This window comes from Oncorhynchus clarkii, chromosome 5 (genome assembly GCF_045791955.1).
Source record: "Oncorhynchus clarkii lewisi isolate Uvic-CL-2024 chromosome 5, UVic_Ocla_1.0, whole genome shotgun sequence".
Taxonomy (NCBI): domain Eukaryota; kingdom Metazoa; phylum Chordata; class Actinopteri; order Salmoniformes; family Salmonidae; genus Oncorhynchus; species Oncorhynchus clarkii.
The window spans coordinates 14,160,408-14,176,754 of record NC_092151.1 but is presented as its reverse complement, the minus strand read 5'-3'; the positions used below and the strand labels follow the sequence as shown (position 1 = coordinate 14,176,754).

The following is a 16,347-nucleotide window of genomic DNA, read 5'->3' as shown; positions in this document are numbered from 1 at the left end:
GAAAGATAAATGGTCAGGTTGTTATGCTGGATACATGGTAAAAAAAAACAGTGTTCGCGAGACATAATTCTACAGACAATGCTCTGACACCAAAACTACCAGTGCAAGCTTTATGAAATAGTTATCTTGCAGTCAATGACATCACAATATATCAAAAAGAGTGAGGAAATGGTATCAGTGGCCTGCACTGATACATTGAAGCATCAATGACTAGCAATTGAGGCTAGCTGCATGACAAATGGTTCCACACTACAACATGAAAAAGGTTTACAGCATCATCTTGGAAGGAGCAGTTTGTAAAAGAACTGAAGGACGTTTTACGTGATGAGGTATCACCGTGACAACTTTGGATATGCAATGCTTGGCTTTCACCACTGTAAAATCATCACATCAATAAAGGGACGTTATACTCCCAAATCAAATTTTGTCAGATCTTTTCAGACCAAAGAAATGTCAAGATGAATCTACACTCCTCCAGTTATATGCATTAACACCTTTCATTTTGGATAGTGGCATATGGCTGGATCTACAAAACAGATGGCCTACTTTTGAGGTATAAAAAAGTCTATCAAACATTGATTTTGGAGTGAAATATCCCTTTAACTGTTAAAGATAAAGCCCTCTATTTGAGGTACATCTTTACCTTCATTGGTGAGTCAGTTTTAGCAGCTGTGTGTGAAATAGAGAGCTCAGTGAGGCCGGAGAGAAAATGTGTGTCCCTCTCAAATAGGTTTACACTGCTACCTGATGGGTTTTGTCTAAACAATGGCAGAAAAGAAAGCAGGACTGCACAGATAAATACTTGAGACTCATCTGTGGGTAAAATATTTTTGACAACACATAAACAGCAATAAATAAGAATCAAGGCTAAACATTAAGCAAAAAAAAAACAATTCAGAGGGTATAGTTTGTTAAATGTACTTTTTCCTGAGAAGAGTATCATTGGCTGTCGATGGAAAGGGCGATGAGCACCAATAAGAAACATGGAACTATCACCTCACTTTTCTAGTGCACCGGTTGTAGTTTTTAAAAGGGACATATCTAAAATGTTCAACTTCATATTCATCATCTCCAGCACCATCCTAACATCAACATACTGTATGTGAAAATGGTGGTTTTCTATGTTTTGTATTAAAAAAGATAGAGGAAAATAAGTGTTTCCAATGACATCATCAACCAATTAGTAGACAATTAGTAGGCAATGCCTACTCATAATTGGTTAAAAATCACATGATGCACACCGATGATGTCATGTGACACACTTAAGCTTCCTCTATATTTTTTTATAAAAAACATAGAAACGTGCCATTTTCACATATGTTGATGTTGGGGTTGGTGCTGGTGAATATGAGGTAGAATTTTTTTTTACATTTCCCTTCATAGAGAAAAGTACTCATAGAGTATTGAAATAATACTGTAACTACACTGTTCCTACGGATTTGAAAAGATGAGCCTATGTAAAATGTTACTTTTAAATGCCATGTTAAATAGTATGTACCAGAGGCTACAAAAGGTTTTGTTCTGAAAAAATAAAAACATATAGCATACCAAAACGTATTATTTGATGCAGAGGTAAGCATTCGTCTTGAGAAAAAGCTGCCTATTGATTAAAATTGGGTTATGATTATCGTGAACAAAAGTATTGAAGTTACTTATCTTGAACGAAAATGTCCATTTACAAATACCAGTTGGGTAAATTGTTTTTGAGTATTGAAGTTACTTATCTTGAACGAAAATGTCCATTTACAAATACCAGTTGGGTAAATTGTTTTTCTGTTAGCTGGCCGTTCGCTCTTTAACGTATCTCTCAAACAGTGTGCATCGATTTCAAACCAGCTATTATCATATTGTGGATGATGATGAAACTAAATGTCCTCAATTCACCCTTTGAATTATGACCTCAATTTCTATTGGTCTTCAGACTGCCCCAGACCTCAGACTGGGGTCATAATGAAGGTTTCAACCAATAGCATCAAGTCCTGACCTCCATTAGACCAAAATCAACAGTCATCCTGTTTATGTTACACAATGATGTAATTGTATCAGTCTAAAGTCCCAGTGGAACAACATTAGTCTTAAGAGCAAAAAAATAAAGATGGCCCTGATATTCCATTCACCTCTTGGGGCGATATGGACTCTTCCTGGCTTTATCGATAAAAGGAAGCAGGGCAGCCAAAGAAGTCCATGCCGATATAGCGGGGGTATCCTTCCAGAACCTTCACCTCCACGGGGTCAAACTTCCAATACTGTCTCCCACTCAGGAAATGAGCAAAGCCTATTAGGAAGTTAGGAGGTCAATAATTAGCTCAACGCAATTAAATGGGTTTACCATGTGGTTACATGCATGCACACACACAAACTGTCAGAAACACACAATACTCAGAGATATCCACATGCTTGCTATCAATAAAACTGGGAACACAACACGACATAATGGATCCTGTCCAAATACATTTTGCCTTTGACTCTTTTTGTATATCTATGACTCTCACCATATCGGTCCTGGAAGGCTGCGTCAATGTCCTTGGGGATGCCCCTCCAGTCCTGCATGCTACGAGGGTGTGCTGTGTCCACCCGGTTCTCCAGGGGGCTGAAGCGCCAGTAGGTGCCCGACTTGAAGAGGTAGGTCTTCTGGGCCTTGTCCTCGCCCCACATGAGGGCTGCTTGGATGTCCGACACTTGAAGGCCCAGCCGATGCACTGAGTCCGGCCCCGTGATCCTCCTCTCCGCGTCAAACACCCAGTAACTGTCACCTGTTGATGATGTCACACTTCTTTTTAGACACAGCTCTGGGATTAGCCTAGTCAGTCCTAATGTTAACTATTAGGGGGATGAAATAATATAAGAAAGGGAAAGGAGGATACCTAGTCAGTTGTATAATTGAATGCCTTCAACTGAAATGTGGCTTCCGCATTTAACCCAACCCCTCTGAATCAGAGCCTGTATCAGCTGTCAGGGATGACATCTGTGCTAGGTAGACAGTGGGTCACACAAACTAGATGCTCAGGCTGAAACATTAATGGACCAAGTACTGCTGTTTCCTCTCTCTCTACTACTAGAATTGCCTCTCCCTACTACTGCTGTTTCCTCTCTCTCCCTACTGCTGCTGTTTCCTCTCCCTACTACTACTTTTTCCTCTCTCCCTACTGCTGCTGTTTCCTCTCCCTACTACTGCTGCTGTTTCCTCTCTCTCCCTACTGCTGCTGTTTCCTCTCCCTACTGCTGCTGTTTCCTCTCCCTACTACTGCTGCTGTTTCCTCTCCCTACTACTGCTGCTGTTTCCTCTCTCCCTACTGCTGCTGTTCCCTCTCTCCCTACTGCTGCTGTTCCCTCTCCCCCTACTGCTGCTGTTCCCTCTCCCCCTACTGCTGCTGTTTCCTCTCTCCCTATTGCCGATGTATCCTCTCTCCCTACTGCTGATGTATCCTCTCTCCCTACTGCTGCTGTTCCCTCTCTCTACTGCTGCTGTTTCCTCTCTCCCTACTGCTGCTGTTCCCTCTCCCTACTGCTGCTGTTTCCTCTCTCCCTACTGCTGCTGTTTCCTCTCTCTCCCTACTGCTGCTGTTTCCTCTCTCTCCCTACTGCTGCTGTTCCCTCTCCCCCTACTGCTGCTGTTCCCTCTCCCTACGGCTGCTGTTTCCTCTCTCCCTATTGCCGATGTATCCTCTCTCCCTACTGCTGATGTATCCTCTCTCCCTACTGCTGCTGTTCCCTCTCTCTACTGCTGCTGTTTCCTCTCTCCCTACTGCTGCTGTTCCCTCTCCCTACTGCTGCTGTTTCCTCTCTCCCTACTGCTGCTGTTTCCTCTCTCCCTACTGCTGCTGTTTCCTCTCTCTCCCTACTGCTGCTGTTTCCTCTCTCTCCCTACTGCTGCTGTTTCCTCTCTCCCTACTGCTGCTGTTCCCTCTCTCCCTACTGCTGCTGTTCCCTCTCTCCCTACTGCTGCTGTTCCCTCTCTCCCTACTGCTGCTGTTCCCTCTCTCCCTACTGCTGCTGTTCCCTCTCCCCCTACTGCTGCTGTTTCCTCTTTCCCCCTACTGCTGCTGTTTCCTCTCCCTACTGCTGCTGTTTCCTCTCCCTACTGCTGCTGTTTCCTCTCCCTACTGCTGCTGTTTCCTCTCTTCCTACTGCTGCTGTTTCCTCTCCCTACTGCTGCTGTTTCCTCTCTCCCTACTGCTGCTGTTTCCTCTCCCCCTACTGCTGCTGTTTCCTCTCCCTACTGCTGCTGTTTCCTCTCCCTACTGCTGCTGTTTCCTCTCTCTCCCTACTGCTGCTGTTTCCTCTCTCTCCCTACTTTCTGCTGTTTCCTCTCTCCCTACTACAGCTGTTTCCTCTCCCTACTGCTGCTGTTCCCTCTCTCTCCCTACTGCTGCTGTTCCCTCTCCCTACTACTGCTGTTCCCTCTCTCTCCCTACTACAGCTGTTTCCTCTCCCTACTACAGCGGTTTCCTCTCTCTCCCTACTGCTGCTGTTTCCTCTCTCCCTACTGCTGCTGTTTCCTCTCTCTCCCTACTGCTGCTGTTCCCTCTCTCTCCCTACTGCTGCTGTTCCCTCTCTCTCCCTACTGCTGCTGTTCCCTCTCCCTACTGCTGCTGTTCCCTCTCTCTCCCTACTGCTGCTGTTCCCTCTCTCTCCCTACTGCTGCTGTTCCCTCTCTCTCCCTACTGCTGCTGTTCCCTCTCTCTCCCTACTGCTGCTGTTTCCTCTCCCTACTACAGCTGTTTCCTCTCTCTCCCTACTGCTGATGTTTCCTCTCTCTCCCTACTGCTGCTGTTTCCTCTCTCTCCCTACTGCTGCTGTTTCCTCTCTCTCCCTACTGCTGCTGTTTCCTCTCCCTACTGCTGCTGTTTCCTCTCTCTCCCTACTGCTGCTGTTTCCTCTCTCTCCCTACTGCTGCTGTTTCCTCTCTCTCCCTACTGCAGCTGTTTACTCTCTCTCCCTACTGCAGCTGTTTCCTCTCTCCCTACTGCTGCTGTTTCCTCTCCCTACTACTGCTGTTTTTTCTCCCTACTACTACTGCTGCTGCTGCGCTTATAGGAGCTTCTGCAAACTGCTGGGCCTAATTGGCCCACCCAAACACTGGCTGAGACCTGGTGGGAGGTGGAGAGTTTAGACGCCAATAAAACAACACACATCCACAGACACACGCCTTTGCACACAGGCACACACAGACAATCGTATATCTAAACACACACACACACACACACACACACACACACACACACACCCTTGCAAGACTAGACCATGTTTCTGCCATCTGTCATCACTATGATCAACGCTGTTTAAATAAACAAAACCAGAGCAGAGTCGTTAAGCCGTGGATTGTTTGTGTGAAGGAACTAATATCACTGTACATTTACCCCTCTGGTGATCTGCTGTCAAATGTTTTCTTTTTAGAAGTTTGACCAAACCTGACTTCACAGGAGGTTGGTGGCACCTTAATTGGGGAGAACGGGCTCGTGGTAATGACTGGAGCGGAATCAGTGGAATGGTATCAAATATATCAAACACATGGTTTCCAGGTGTATGATGCCATTCCATTTGCTCTGTTCTGACCATTATTATGAGCTGTCTTCCCCTCAGAAGCCTACTGTGTCTGACTTTCAGAAAAATGTCTGTCTCAAAACGAAACACTTATGGTCCCACTCGGGAACTGCTACCAACATGCCAGAGTCTGGTACTGCGCTCTAAGGTCCCGACTCTGGACCACACATATGCTCTGGCGATAGGGGTTTGACTCTCACCTTGGGCCTCTCCTGTCTGTTTTGAACTGTCCTGTCATAAAAATAGCTAATTTAAAAACAATTAGACACATTGCCCTACGATGAGCTACTTCTGTACTCCTTACCATGCCTGCCAAATATCAGAGCTCAAAATCAACTGCTACCAGCAGAGCAGTGGCGCCCATAGAAATACACATTAGAATGGGTAAAACCCTAGACAGGCAGGTATTCTATTTCTATGGTTTAACCCACCTTGGAAGAACCAGCTGTTTCCCGTCTTGTCTTCGTAGGCCGCATCGATGTTGTCGGGGATCCCCCTCCAGTGGCGTGTTGCTAGCGCCGGGTACCCCGCCTGCAGTTGGCCATCACGGATACGCCACACGTAGCGGGACTTGAAGAAGAACATTTCCCCTCTGATCATTGACACGGCATCAAAGTTAGTCCTGCAGGGATCTGGCTGTGGCCAAGTCATGAAGAAAGAGACAGAGTGAGCACAGGTTATGTCACGCAAAATCAAAATTGCAGAAGCTCAACTCAGCCTGGAAACTTTCATCAATCTCAACAAATTGAGTCACTGAAACGAGCATTGCGTATTAATCTACTAATATTCCAGTTGTTAGCTATTTGCTCCCAACAATGGATGTGTTCACTGATAAGTTGGACTTCTATTCATTTCTTGTCATATTCAGTCCTCACCACAGTTGTTTCGATCTCATTGGTCTCTGTGATGACGGGCGGGGCTTTTCGCAGCGGTCCATACAGGTATTGGATGCCCTGCTTGTCATCGTCGCTCAGCTCCATGGGATAGGAGAAGCTGTAGAAGGGGGACATGACGGCTCCTTCGACCAGGGAATGCTGGAGGCCGAGGACGTGGCCAAACTCATGGGCCGCCACCTGCAGGAGATCCGTGCCTGCAGGACCATCATGGGACAATGGTCAGTGACATTGAGACAGAGGGGATCAACCATACTTGCCTGAGCAAGATTTAGGCAGTATCTTTAGCAATGTTTGTTCAGTATCTTCACATATAAACTACTACCTAGAGAACAGTGCCGTTTAAGATGAGAGAGGACGATCATTTTTTTAATGAGATGGCCTATTACAGAATATTGGATGACTCTCATTCTTATTCCATTCACCCAGCTCAATGTAACATCGATAGGTTTAGGCTACTACATGATACTCACATTTCCCCTGTACCCATCATGAGGTTGGTACAACCAAGCCTATGAATGGAAGTTTACAGCGTAGGTGCACAGGTTGAGAGAATTTTGAGTAATCAAGGTGACAGACATTGACACATTCAAAATCGCCTTGCACACTCTTGCCTGCATTTAGCTGATTTAGGGTGTAATCATTTGTCCAACAGTTGCAAATGTGAGTTTCTATTGGACAAATTCAGGTACGTTTATCCCCGCTTTGTTCCGTTTGCTTCTGTTTTAAGATTTTTTTTTCCTCGATAGAATCGATATCTATAATACACCCCTGATCGCACACAAACACATTCACGTTCATAGCAGCCACATAAAAACAACATGATCTCTTTGCTCGTTGTATATATAATTATTTCTCTTTACTATCTACGTGTTCTCATCCTCTCACCTTTTCCCTTCCCTTGTAGACTTCAATGCAGGCGAAACCTTGTAGACTTCAAACCAGGCGAAAAACCTTTCCAAGCTAAACCTTCATATCATGACCGCTAAACGTCATAGTCAACATAGCTACTAGAACTAATGCATTAACAAAGCCGCTACAATCATAAATGAATAAAACCAAAAGCTTACCTTGACTTGGAAGAGTTCCCGTGTTGGATAGCCATAGCCAGCTAGCAAACATAGCATCCCTCTCTGTTTGAGCCGGGTGTTTGCATATCCTAAACTAGCTAGCTGCATTTGCTAGCTAAGTTAAAGTTTTTTTTTTTAAATACAACCAAATATATCTAGCTCTCTCTCGCTCTCTTGCTTCTCTAAATTTTTGAAGAAATTTGTTAAAAACTGTTGAACTATTGTCTTTCTCGCTCTCTGAGTCAACTATTCACCACATTTTATTCACTGCAGGGCTAGCTAGCAGTAGCTTATGCTTTCAGTACTAGATTTATTCTCTTATATTTTGATTGGGTGGACAACATGTCAGTTCATGCTGCAAGAGCTCTAATAGTTTGGAGGACGTCCTCTGGAAGTTTTTATAATTACTGTGTAAGTCTATGGAATGGGGTGAGAACCATGAGCCTCCTAGGTTTTGTATTGAAATCGATGTACCTAGAGTACACCATAGTGATACCCTACAGACTGCTGCTGAGGCTACTGTACACCTTTATTGCAGTGCGTTTGAATCAATTATTTGGTGACGTGAACATATTTAGGATAGTTTTATCTTTTTTAATGTTTCACTATTTTTATTTTTATGAAATTCACTCTGGAGGACGGTCCTCCCCTTCCTCCTGCGAGGAGCCTCCTACTTTAGACCGGTAAATTAAATAGGTTATTTCTGCTATTCACTCACCCATGCTGTTTCCCACTGTCCAACTCTCATCATAGTCAAAGTGGATGTCGCCTGCCCTGTGAGTTCTGGGGAAAAAGGCATGGGCCAGAATGCCTCCAGGACCATCGAAAGGCAGGTTATCACCATGCCAGTACCTACACAACAAACACAGAGGCACAAGGCAGGGTGGTCAGGCATTTTATTTTAGACAAAGTTCACCACTTCATTAGTCACTTTAGGGCATTAGATTCAGCTGCGGGCAAATTTTCTTCTTAAGCGGATGGTCGGAGGGCCCGGAACTTAATTACAAATAGTAGACTGCAATTTGATTGCAAGAATCCCAAACAGATCATTTCAAACCTTGCTTAGATTTGTATACGATCACGTCTCTCTATTATGCGTGGGAATACTTGGAAATAGAAAACTTGGAGCTGATTTCCTGGTGTCTTTTATGTCTAACTATGAAAATTCTATACTGAACAAAAATATAAACGCAACATGTTGGTGTTTCATGAGCTAAAATAAAAGATCCCAGAAATGTTCCATATGTACAAAAATCTTATTTCTCTCAAATGTTGTGCTAGTGAGCATTTCTCCTTTGCCAAGATAACCCATCCACCTGAAAGGTGTGGCATATCAAGAAGCTGATTAAACAGCATGATCATTACACAGGTACACCTTGTGCTAGGGACAATAAAAGGCCACACTAAAATGTTCAGTTTTGTTACACAACATGTGCAGTTTTGTCACACAGATGTCTCAAGTGTTGAGGGAGTGTGCAATTGGCATGCTGACTGCAGGAATGTCCACCAGAGTTGTTGCCAGATAATTCAATGTTAATTTCTCTACCATAAGCCGCCTCCAACGTCGTTTTAGAGAATTTGGCAGTACGTCCAACTGGTCTCACAACCACGGACCACGTGTAACCACACCAGCCCAGGACCTCCACATCCAGCTTCTTCACCTGCGGGATCATCTGAGACCAGCCTCCCGGACAGCTGATGAAACTGAGGAGTATTTCTGTCTGTAATAAAGCCCTTTTATCGGGAAAACCTCAGTCTGATTGGCTGGACCTAGCTCCCCAATGGGTGGGCCTGGCTCCCAACTGTTTGGGCTTCCTGCCCAGTCATATGAAATGTATAGATTCATGCCTAATGAATTTATTTCAATTGACTGATTTCCTTATTTGAAATGTAAGTCAGTAAAATTGTTGAAATTGTTGCATGTTGCGTTTCTATTTTTGTTCAGTATAAAAAAATATATATATACATTTTCTTTGCTCAGAAAACTTGGGGGCCCAAGTAAAACCAACCGCGGGCCGCCAGTTTGGGAACCCTGCTTTATGGGCTCCTTACAAATCTGATTCCCATATGTTTGTTATTATGTTTGTATTGTTGCTTATATACAAGGGATGTATCCATGTATCCATTTCAACATTTAATGAGGACACATTCAAAGGGGAAATTGACATTTGATCCTTTCCTTTCTGCTCAGATATTCAAGTAAGCTCCATGGGCCTTCTGTATAGTAAATAATCAAAGTAATGCTGTCATTGCAGACAGTAAAAAATCTGGGTCTAGAACAAATCTTGGGGCTCCATAACCCTCTCGATGTCAAGATCCAACCTAGTACAGTAACTGAACATCATGTCATTACTGAGGCATCTTTTTGATGTAAGGTACAAGGTCCTAAACTATGCCATTGCTCAGACCCATCACACTGTGGGGGCATTGAGTTACGGCTCATACCACAGCGATTAAATCCAATTTATGTTGCCAGCCTGCATAGTGATGGAACTAACGACTGGGTCAAATGATGAGAAAGTATGAATTCACATGTTATTTCTTCCGGTAAATATGTGCTTTAGTATTTTTTTATTTTACAACTGTGGTATAAGCAGGATAAACGCCTCTGTTCTGTACATTACCTTGGAAAAATGAACTCCGCAGCGGGACGAGACAGAACGTCAGTGTTAATCTCTACTTACAAAGGCAAAGGTCTCGAGGGCGGATACAGTATCGTCTGAGAGAAGAAACATGTATATAGGTCTGGTGTGTAGGTGGATGCTCTAAAGCTGCAGTAATTTACAACAAGGGAATGTAATGCTGTTGTGCTCGTGCCAACGCAACAAATCCATTGAGAGCCGAAGAAATGTGCCCTGAGGCTTTTCATTCAAATAAACCGTAGCAAACAAGTCCTGCTTTGTAACATTCAAGTGCATTCAGGATGGAGAGGGGGAGGGGGGGGACGATTCGCCCATGAGCACGGCCTATTATAGACATGGGTGAGAGATGGGCAGGGTTGGGGTCAATCCAACTCAGTTTAACTGAGTTGGTGAGTTCAGGTTCCTATTTAGAAAATGTAATTCAGGAATTACATTTCTTTGAAGATAAACGGACATTCACAAATTCATGCACATTTTTAGATTTGATTGAGTAAATGAAACTTGCCCTCAAGTTTGGTGATTGTACCGAGATAACTGAACACTAGTGTTGGCCTGTGAAAAATGCTACACCTGTACTAGCTGTAACACCACTCCCTTATATCCCACCTCTTTCCCTAACAGATAACAAGTCATGAACATAGCTGTGTGAATGTCCAACAGCAAAACTGATTATCTGTACAACCATCAACGCTAATCCCTCAACTTCTCTTTTGAAAAGGTCCTTGTGTTTTTGTCTGATAAGATGAGAACTTCACTTCTCTAAGTCAACAAGATGAACCTGATAAGAAGCACAAGACAGATGAAATAGGTTGTCCTGGGTGTTAGCATTAGTAATATTTATAGTAAAGGTTGAGTGCTTCACAGATAAACACAGACATTGAGTGAGTCAGGAAAGTGACACAAGACATACCAATAGTTTTGATGATGTGCACCAGCACACTGAGTCATATGACCAGTAATGCTGTTATACTGAAAGTACATTTAAAAACTGTCATATAAATCAATAACACATTTTCCAGTGCATGACTGGAATTTCAATAGATTTTCTGAAATACGTGAGCTGAAATAGAGTTCATCCCAAGCTTGCCTCAGGTTCTCAGTGTTCTGCGCCACAGGAAATGCAGATGAGCTTTGTGATTTACATAAATTCACTGAAAACCCACACTAACACACAGTTATATTTACAGTATTGTACTTTTCATGTAGCCTAATTTTGCCCAGCTAATAGTCTAACCATCGACCAAGCCCCATTATGGACTAAACTAAACATTAAAATTGTCACGCCTGCTCCCGCTCTCCCTCTCTGGCGCTCGAGGGCGCCAGGCTGCCCTTCATTACGCACACATGTCACCATCATTACGTGCAGCAGCGCTCATTGAACTCACCTGGACTCCTTCCCTTTGTTGATTGCCCTGTGTATAACTGTCTGCTCCCTCATTTGTTCCCTGTGCCTGCATTAATGTCGTTATGTGTTCATGTCCAGACGCTGTCATGCCTTGTTTCATGTCCATTGTTAATTAAATGTTCACTTCCTGTACCTGCTTCTCGTCTACCATCGTTGATCTATTTTGTTACGACAATACTGATCAAATTAAGATCCTACACCTCTAGAATGATGATTACCTGGTAAAGTCGATGATGATGTCAGCTCTCCCACTGCTGACCTCAGTGAACTTCAAGGGTGTGACTTCACTCCACACACGCAGAGCCTCCTGCAAGATGTGACGGACTTTCTCATTACTCAACTGCCAGGGGAAGCGCATGATCCTGTGAGACACAAACACACACACACACACACACACACGTCAGAAACCACCAGCATGATCGCCATCTGTGTTCTACCCATAATCCTCTTTTGCGGGGGGCAGAGTGAGTGCCACCCTTCTCTAGTTGCTTCATGGGCCACGGGGTGACCTTGGTCTAGGATAATCTGGTTGTTGTGAGAAAGAAGCCTCTCTAAAGTGGGTGCAAGGCCCAGTCTGATGCCACCCAGCTTGACTGGTGGGTTGGAGCTGTCAAACGTCCCACATCAACAAAAGGATATAATATGTTGCTGAATGGGTTGTATGGATTAACTTTCTGCACAATGCCAGATCACCATGATAGCATGGTTCAATCATACAGATTTAATTTGAACCAGTTTGCTACAGAAGGTAAATAATCCTACAGCAACAGGAAATGTGAGTTATTATGTGAATTCTAAATTATGAACATTTATGTAGGGGTTGACACATTTTTTGTTAGGGCAAATCAAGTCTGAAATTATCAAGTGGAAACCACAAGTCAAATACACTACAAGGTACATTTTCTGCAGTGCAGGAACTTTCTCAGCGACAAAAGAGTGATCAACTTAAGTATACAGCAACATGAACAAAGACTATGATAGGTGCTTGCTTGCATACTGACCCAACTAACCAACCAACACTCTTTATGCAGAATAATTTAAAAAAATTATACCTATCCTCAAAAAGTCTGACAGCTGCCATCTTGACTTGCTGCATCACCGTCTGTTATGGCAACTGCTTGACATCCGACCGCAAGGCGGATGCAAAGGGTGGTGCGGACAGCCCAGTACATCCCTGGGGCCGAGCTCCATGCCATCCAGAACCTCTATACCCCAGCCACCCAAGCCATAGACCTGTTCATTCTGCTAAGCGGTACCGTAGTACCAAGTCTGAGACCAAAAGGCTCCTGAACAGCTTCTATCCCCAAGCCATAAGACAGCTGAACAGTTGTGAACAGGACTATTTGCATTGACCTAGTCTTGCACTGACTCTACGCACACACTCACTGGACTCTACCCACACACTCACTGGACTCTACGCACACACTCACTGGACTCTACCCACACACTCACTGGACTCTACCCACACACTCACTGGACTCTACCCACACACTCACTGGACTCTACGCACACACTCACTGGACTCTACCCACACACTCACTGACTCTACGCACACACTCACTGGACTCTACCCACACACTCACTGGACTCTACCCACACACTCACTGGACTCTACCCACACACTCACTGGACTCTACCCACACACTCACGCATACTTAAGAATTTGTTCTTAACTGACTTGCCTAGTTAAATAAAAGTTTTTTTTTTTTTTATTATTATTTTTTATTAAGACTCCAACACAAACACACATGCTCACACACACATGCATATTTACGCCACACACACATTTTTACACTCTTCACATACGTACAATGATGCTACTTTGTTAATTATCTATCCTGACTGCCTTGTCACTTTTACTCCTACCTACATATACATATTAGCTCAACTATCTCGTACCCCTGCACATTGACTCGGTACTCCTTGTACATTGCCTCGTTATTGTTATCTATTGTGTTCCTATTTTCTATTTTTATTTGCACATTTTCATACTTTTTAACTCTGCATTGTTGGGAAAGGGCTTGTAAAGTAAGCATTTCACGGTAAAGGCTACACCTGTTGTATTTGGATTCATACTTCAGTTATTCAAGGCACAGGTAATGTGCAGTACATAGAAACATAACTTCCTCTTGTTCACAGTTGTTGTGGATTACCATGCAGCAAGGCTGAATGCTGAGTTGACAGAGGTTGTGTGTGCGTCCGTCCAACCAGGACCTGCATTATTATGACAGGCGTTGACAGACAGGAAGGGCAGCGCTTGTTATTACCAGGCGACACCCCATGGAGGACATTTAAACAACCGTGACATGTTCAGTCTCAATGTCCGTCTCATGTTTCATATTATGGGTTTCTCAGTGGGCGCCAGTAAAATCCCCACCCCCCCTCTGCTTTCTGTTGCAATCCATTACCCCCCTGCCCTGCAGACGTTTCCCCTGGTGCCTCCCTGGATACCAGCCATGGCGGCTATCACTTTTATTCTTCATTTTAGATTTCATAATGAATGGGCGGGGGTTGCAAAAATGGATTGCGCCTCATTGTGTGGAGGCCCTACATACATGCCCAGACAGGAGAGGCCAGCCTTGTGCTGTTGCTGTATTACCCTACTCTACTTCAACAACCTCCCTAACCCTGCCACGGTGATGCATGCCGGGGCCCGGTTCTAACCACAGCCCCCGACGCCTGCAGCAGACACCCATTAAACCTGTGCCCTGGGAGTTCAGTTCCAGAATGTGGAACAGTCACTATGTTGCTAATGCTACGGCCCGTTATTATTAGTCATCACAGAGGAGACAGCAAAACGCTGGCCTGGTAATGACCCCCCTCACCATAGCCACTCTGGGAAAAGAGCAGTGGAACCAGAGCGGGGACAACAGTGCTGATTGCTGGCTCGCGGGCCAAAAGAGGCAGGTCCAGCTCTGTGCTGTTGTGTGTCTCCTGAGGTAAAAATGTGATGAGCCAGCAGAGTACAGTACACACCCCTACAGTACTGTACAATCGTACAATTATTTGTTCCTTTCTTGAAAAGCTGTGTGTGCAGAAATTATTTTCTGTGAGAGGGAGTGCAGGGCACGGGAGGTTCAGTGCCTGTTGACAATCAGCAAAATGACAATGAAGCTATACTTAGGGACACTGAGTAAGTGGCTACCTCAAAGGGATCATGAGTAATGATGACTTATGATGCAATATATTGTTGTTTGTTTGGGGAAGGGTGGTTAATCATACACAGTATTTTTACGCTTGATCAATACATATGGCATTTTTCACATGAAAACATAAGCTCACTATTCATACAATATAACAATTCTACGCCATTAAAGGAAAAATCCACTCAAAAACTATATTTCTGTATTTTTTCATTAATCCACTGTTATTAAAGACATGCTTTGGCGACTAAAAAAAATATATTTTTTAAACATCCTGCTTTGGGATGGATGTGTCAATGTGTAGTTCATACATAAATAATCTATGAGCAGAATTACTGCTTTACCTCAATTAGCCACAAAATCCCTAGTTTGAAAGCAACTGTTTTCTTGAAGATGTTTCCTACATTTTTACCTCCACATGGGTCAGCACCCTAGCAATTTGAGTTTTAGCCAATGAGCTTCAGCCCCTCACATTTGAGGGACAGCTAGCAAAAGGCCTGCCCAAAGTTATCCAATGAAGTTGCAGGGCGGGCCCAACGGCACAGTGGACACAGGAGAGAGAGAGAGAGAGAGAGAGAGAGAGAGAGAGAGAGAGAGAGAGAGAGAGAGAGAGAGAGAGAGAGAGAGAGAGAGAGAGAGAGAGAGAGAGAGAGAGAGAGAGAGAGAGAGAGAGAGAGAGAGAGAGAGAGAGAGAGAGAGAGAGAGAGAGAGAGAGAGAGATGACATGGAGCACATATGTGACTTAGGCTATTTTTTGGCTCATGAGTGCTACTTTCAGAACTGCTGGCTAAAAATTATCCAAAAGTTCCAGAGTATCTCTTTAATACAGTCCCAAAATGTTTAGCATGTCAGCAGACAAGTTTTCAAGATATTGGACTTTCAAGAAGCAAAGTGTCACTTCCCACAGGCATCATCATGATGTGGCAAGTGACACTTTGCTTCTTGAAAATCCTATATCTTGAAATGTTTTGGGACTGTATTAACAGTGGACTAATGAAAAAAATATGAGTGACACTTACTGTTGTGCTGAAAAAAAATTGCTTTCTGTAACAAAGACTCAGTGTTGCTCTTCTGATAACACTCCTCTGGAAGTAACTATTAACTTGACCTTTCCCCTCTCCAGCCCCCTTCCTGCTGAGCTGTATGTGGAGACATCAGGAAGCATGCGGTCTGCTCTGCTGTAACATGCTTGAGTGCTCTGACACTGTCTTGTAAATGGCTATGTTTTTTCAGGTCGCGACCCCCCCTGACTCCAAATGACAGAGGGGGTGGGTGGCAAATGTCCGGTGTGGCCCATCTTTTGACTTTAATGGAAGAGGCAAGGCAGTCCAAAAACAGGGAGGAGTGCAGATGACCCCGAGGGCACGAGGTCACCGTGTCACTCAAAAGGTGCTTCAAAGGCAAAGAAATCCCAAAGTAAATTGAAGTAGTGCCTCCTAGTTTTCTGCCATGTCTGGTTTGAAATTCTATCAAAAACATGAACTCAGCCAAACACTGAATACACATCTCTACATAGGCTGGGCAGCCTATCCTTTACAACAAAGTAAATGATCCTTCACTGAAATGTGTCTCTTTAGAAGTTTTGGCTTCAGTGTAAAGGCTCCTCTCTCCTCTCAGTAGCTGTAACCTGGGTGGCTGAACCCAAATGAT

The 16,347-nt window shown here is 44.0% G+C and overlaps 1 protein-coding gene across 1 annotated transcript in view; it reads right to left on the bottom strand.

Annotated features, from left to right (window-relative positions):
* Window positions 1–16,347, bottom strand: part of LOC139409857 (matrix metallopeptidase 11b) — a 33,546-nt gene continuing 17,199 nt past the window's right edge. Inside the window, exons 3-8 of the mRNA XM_071155247.1 lie at window positions 11,773–11,916; window positions 8,226–8,359; window positions 6,420–6,634; window positions 5,976–6,180; window positions 2,493–2,753; window positions 1–2,275 (exon numbers count right to left, since the gene is read on the bottom strand). Of these exons, the coding sequence (XP_071011348.1) occupies window positions 2,148–2,275; window positions 2,493–2,753; window positions 5,976–6,180; window positions 6,420–6,634; window positions 8,226–8,359; window positions 11,773–11,916 (1,087 nt within the window). The 3' untranslated portion in view covers window positions 1–2,147. The remainder of the gene's footprint in view (window positions 2,276–2,492; window positions 2,754–5,975; window positions 6,181–6,419; window positions 6,635–8,225; window positions 8,360–11,772; window positions 11,917–16,347) is intronic.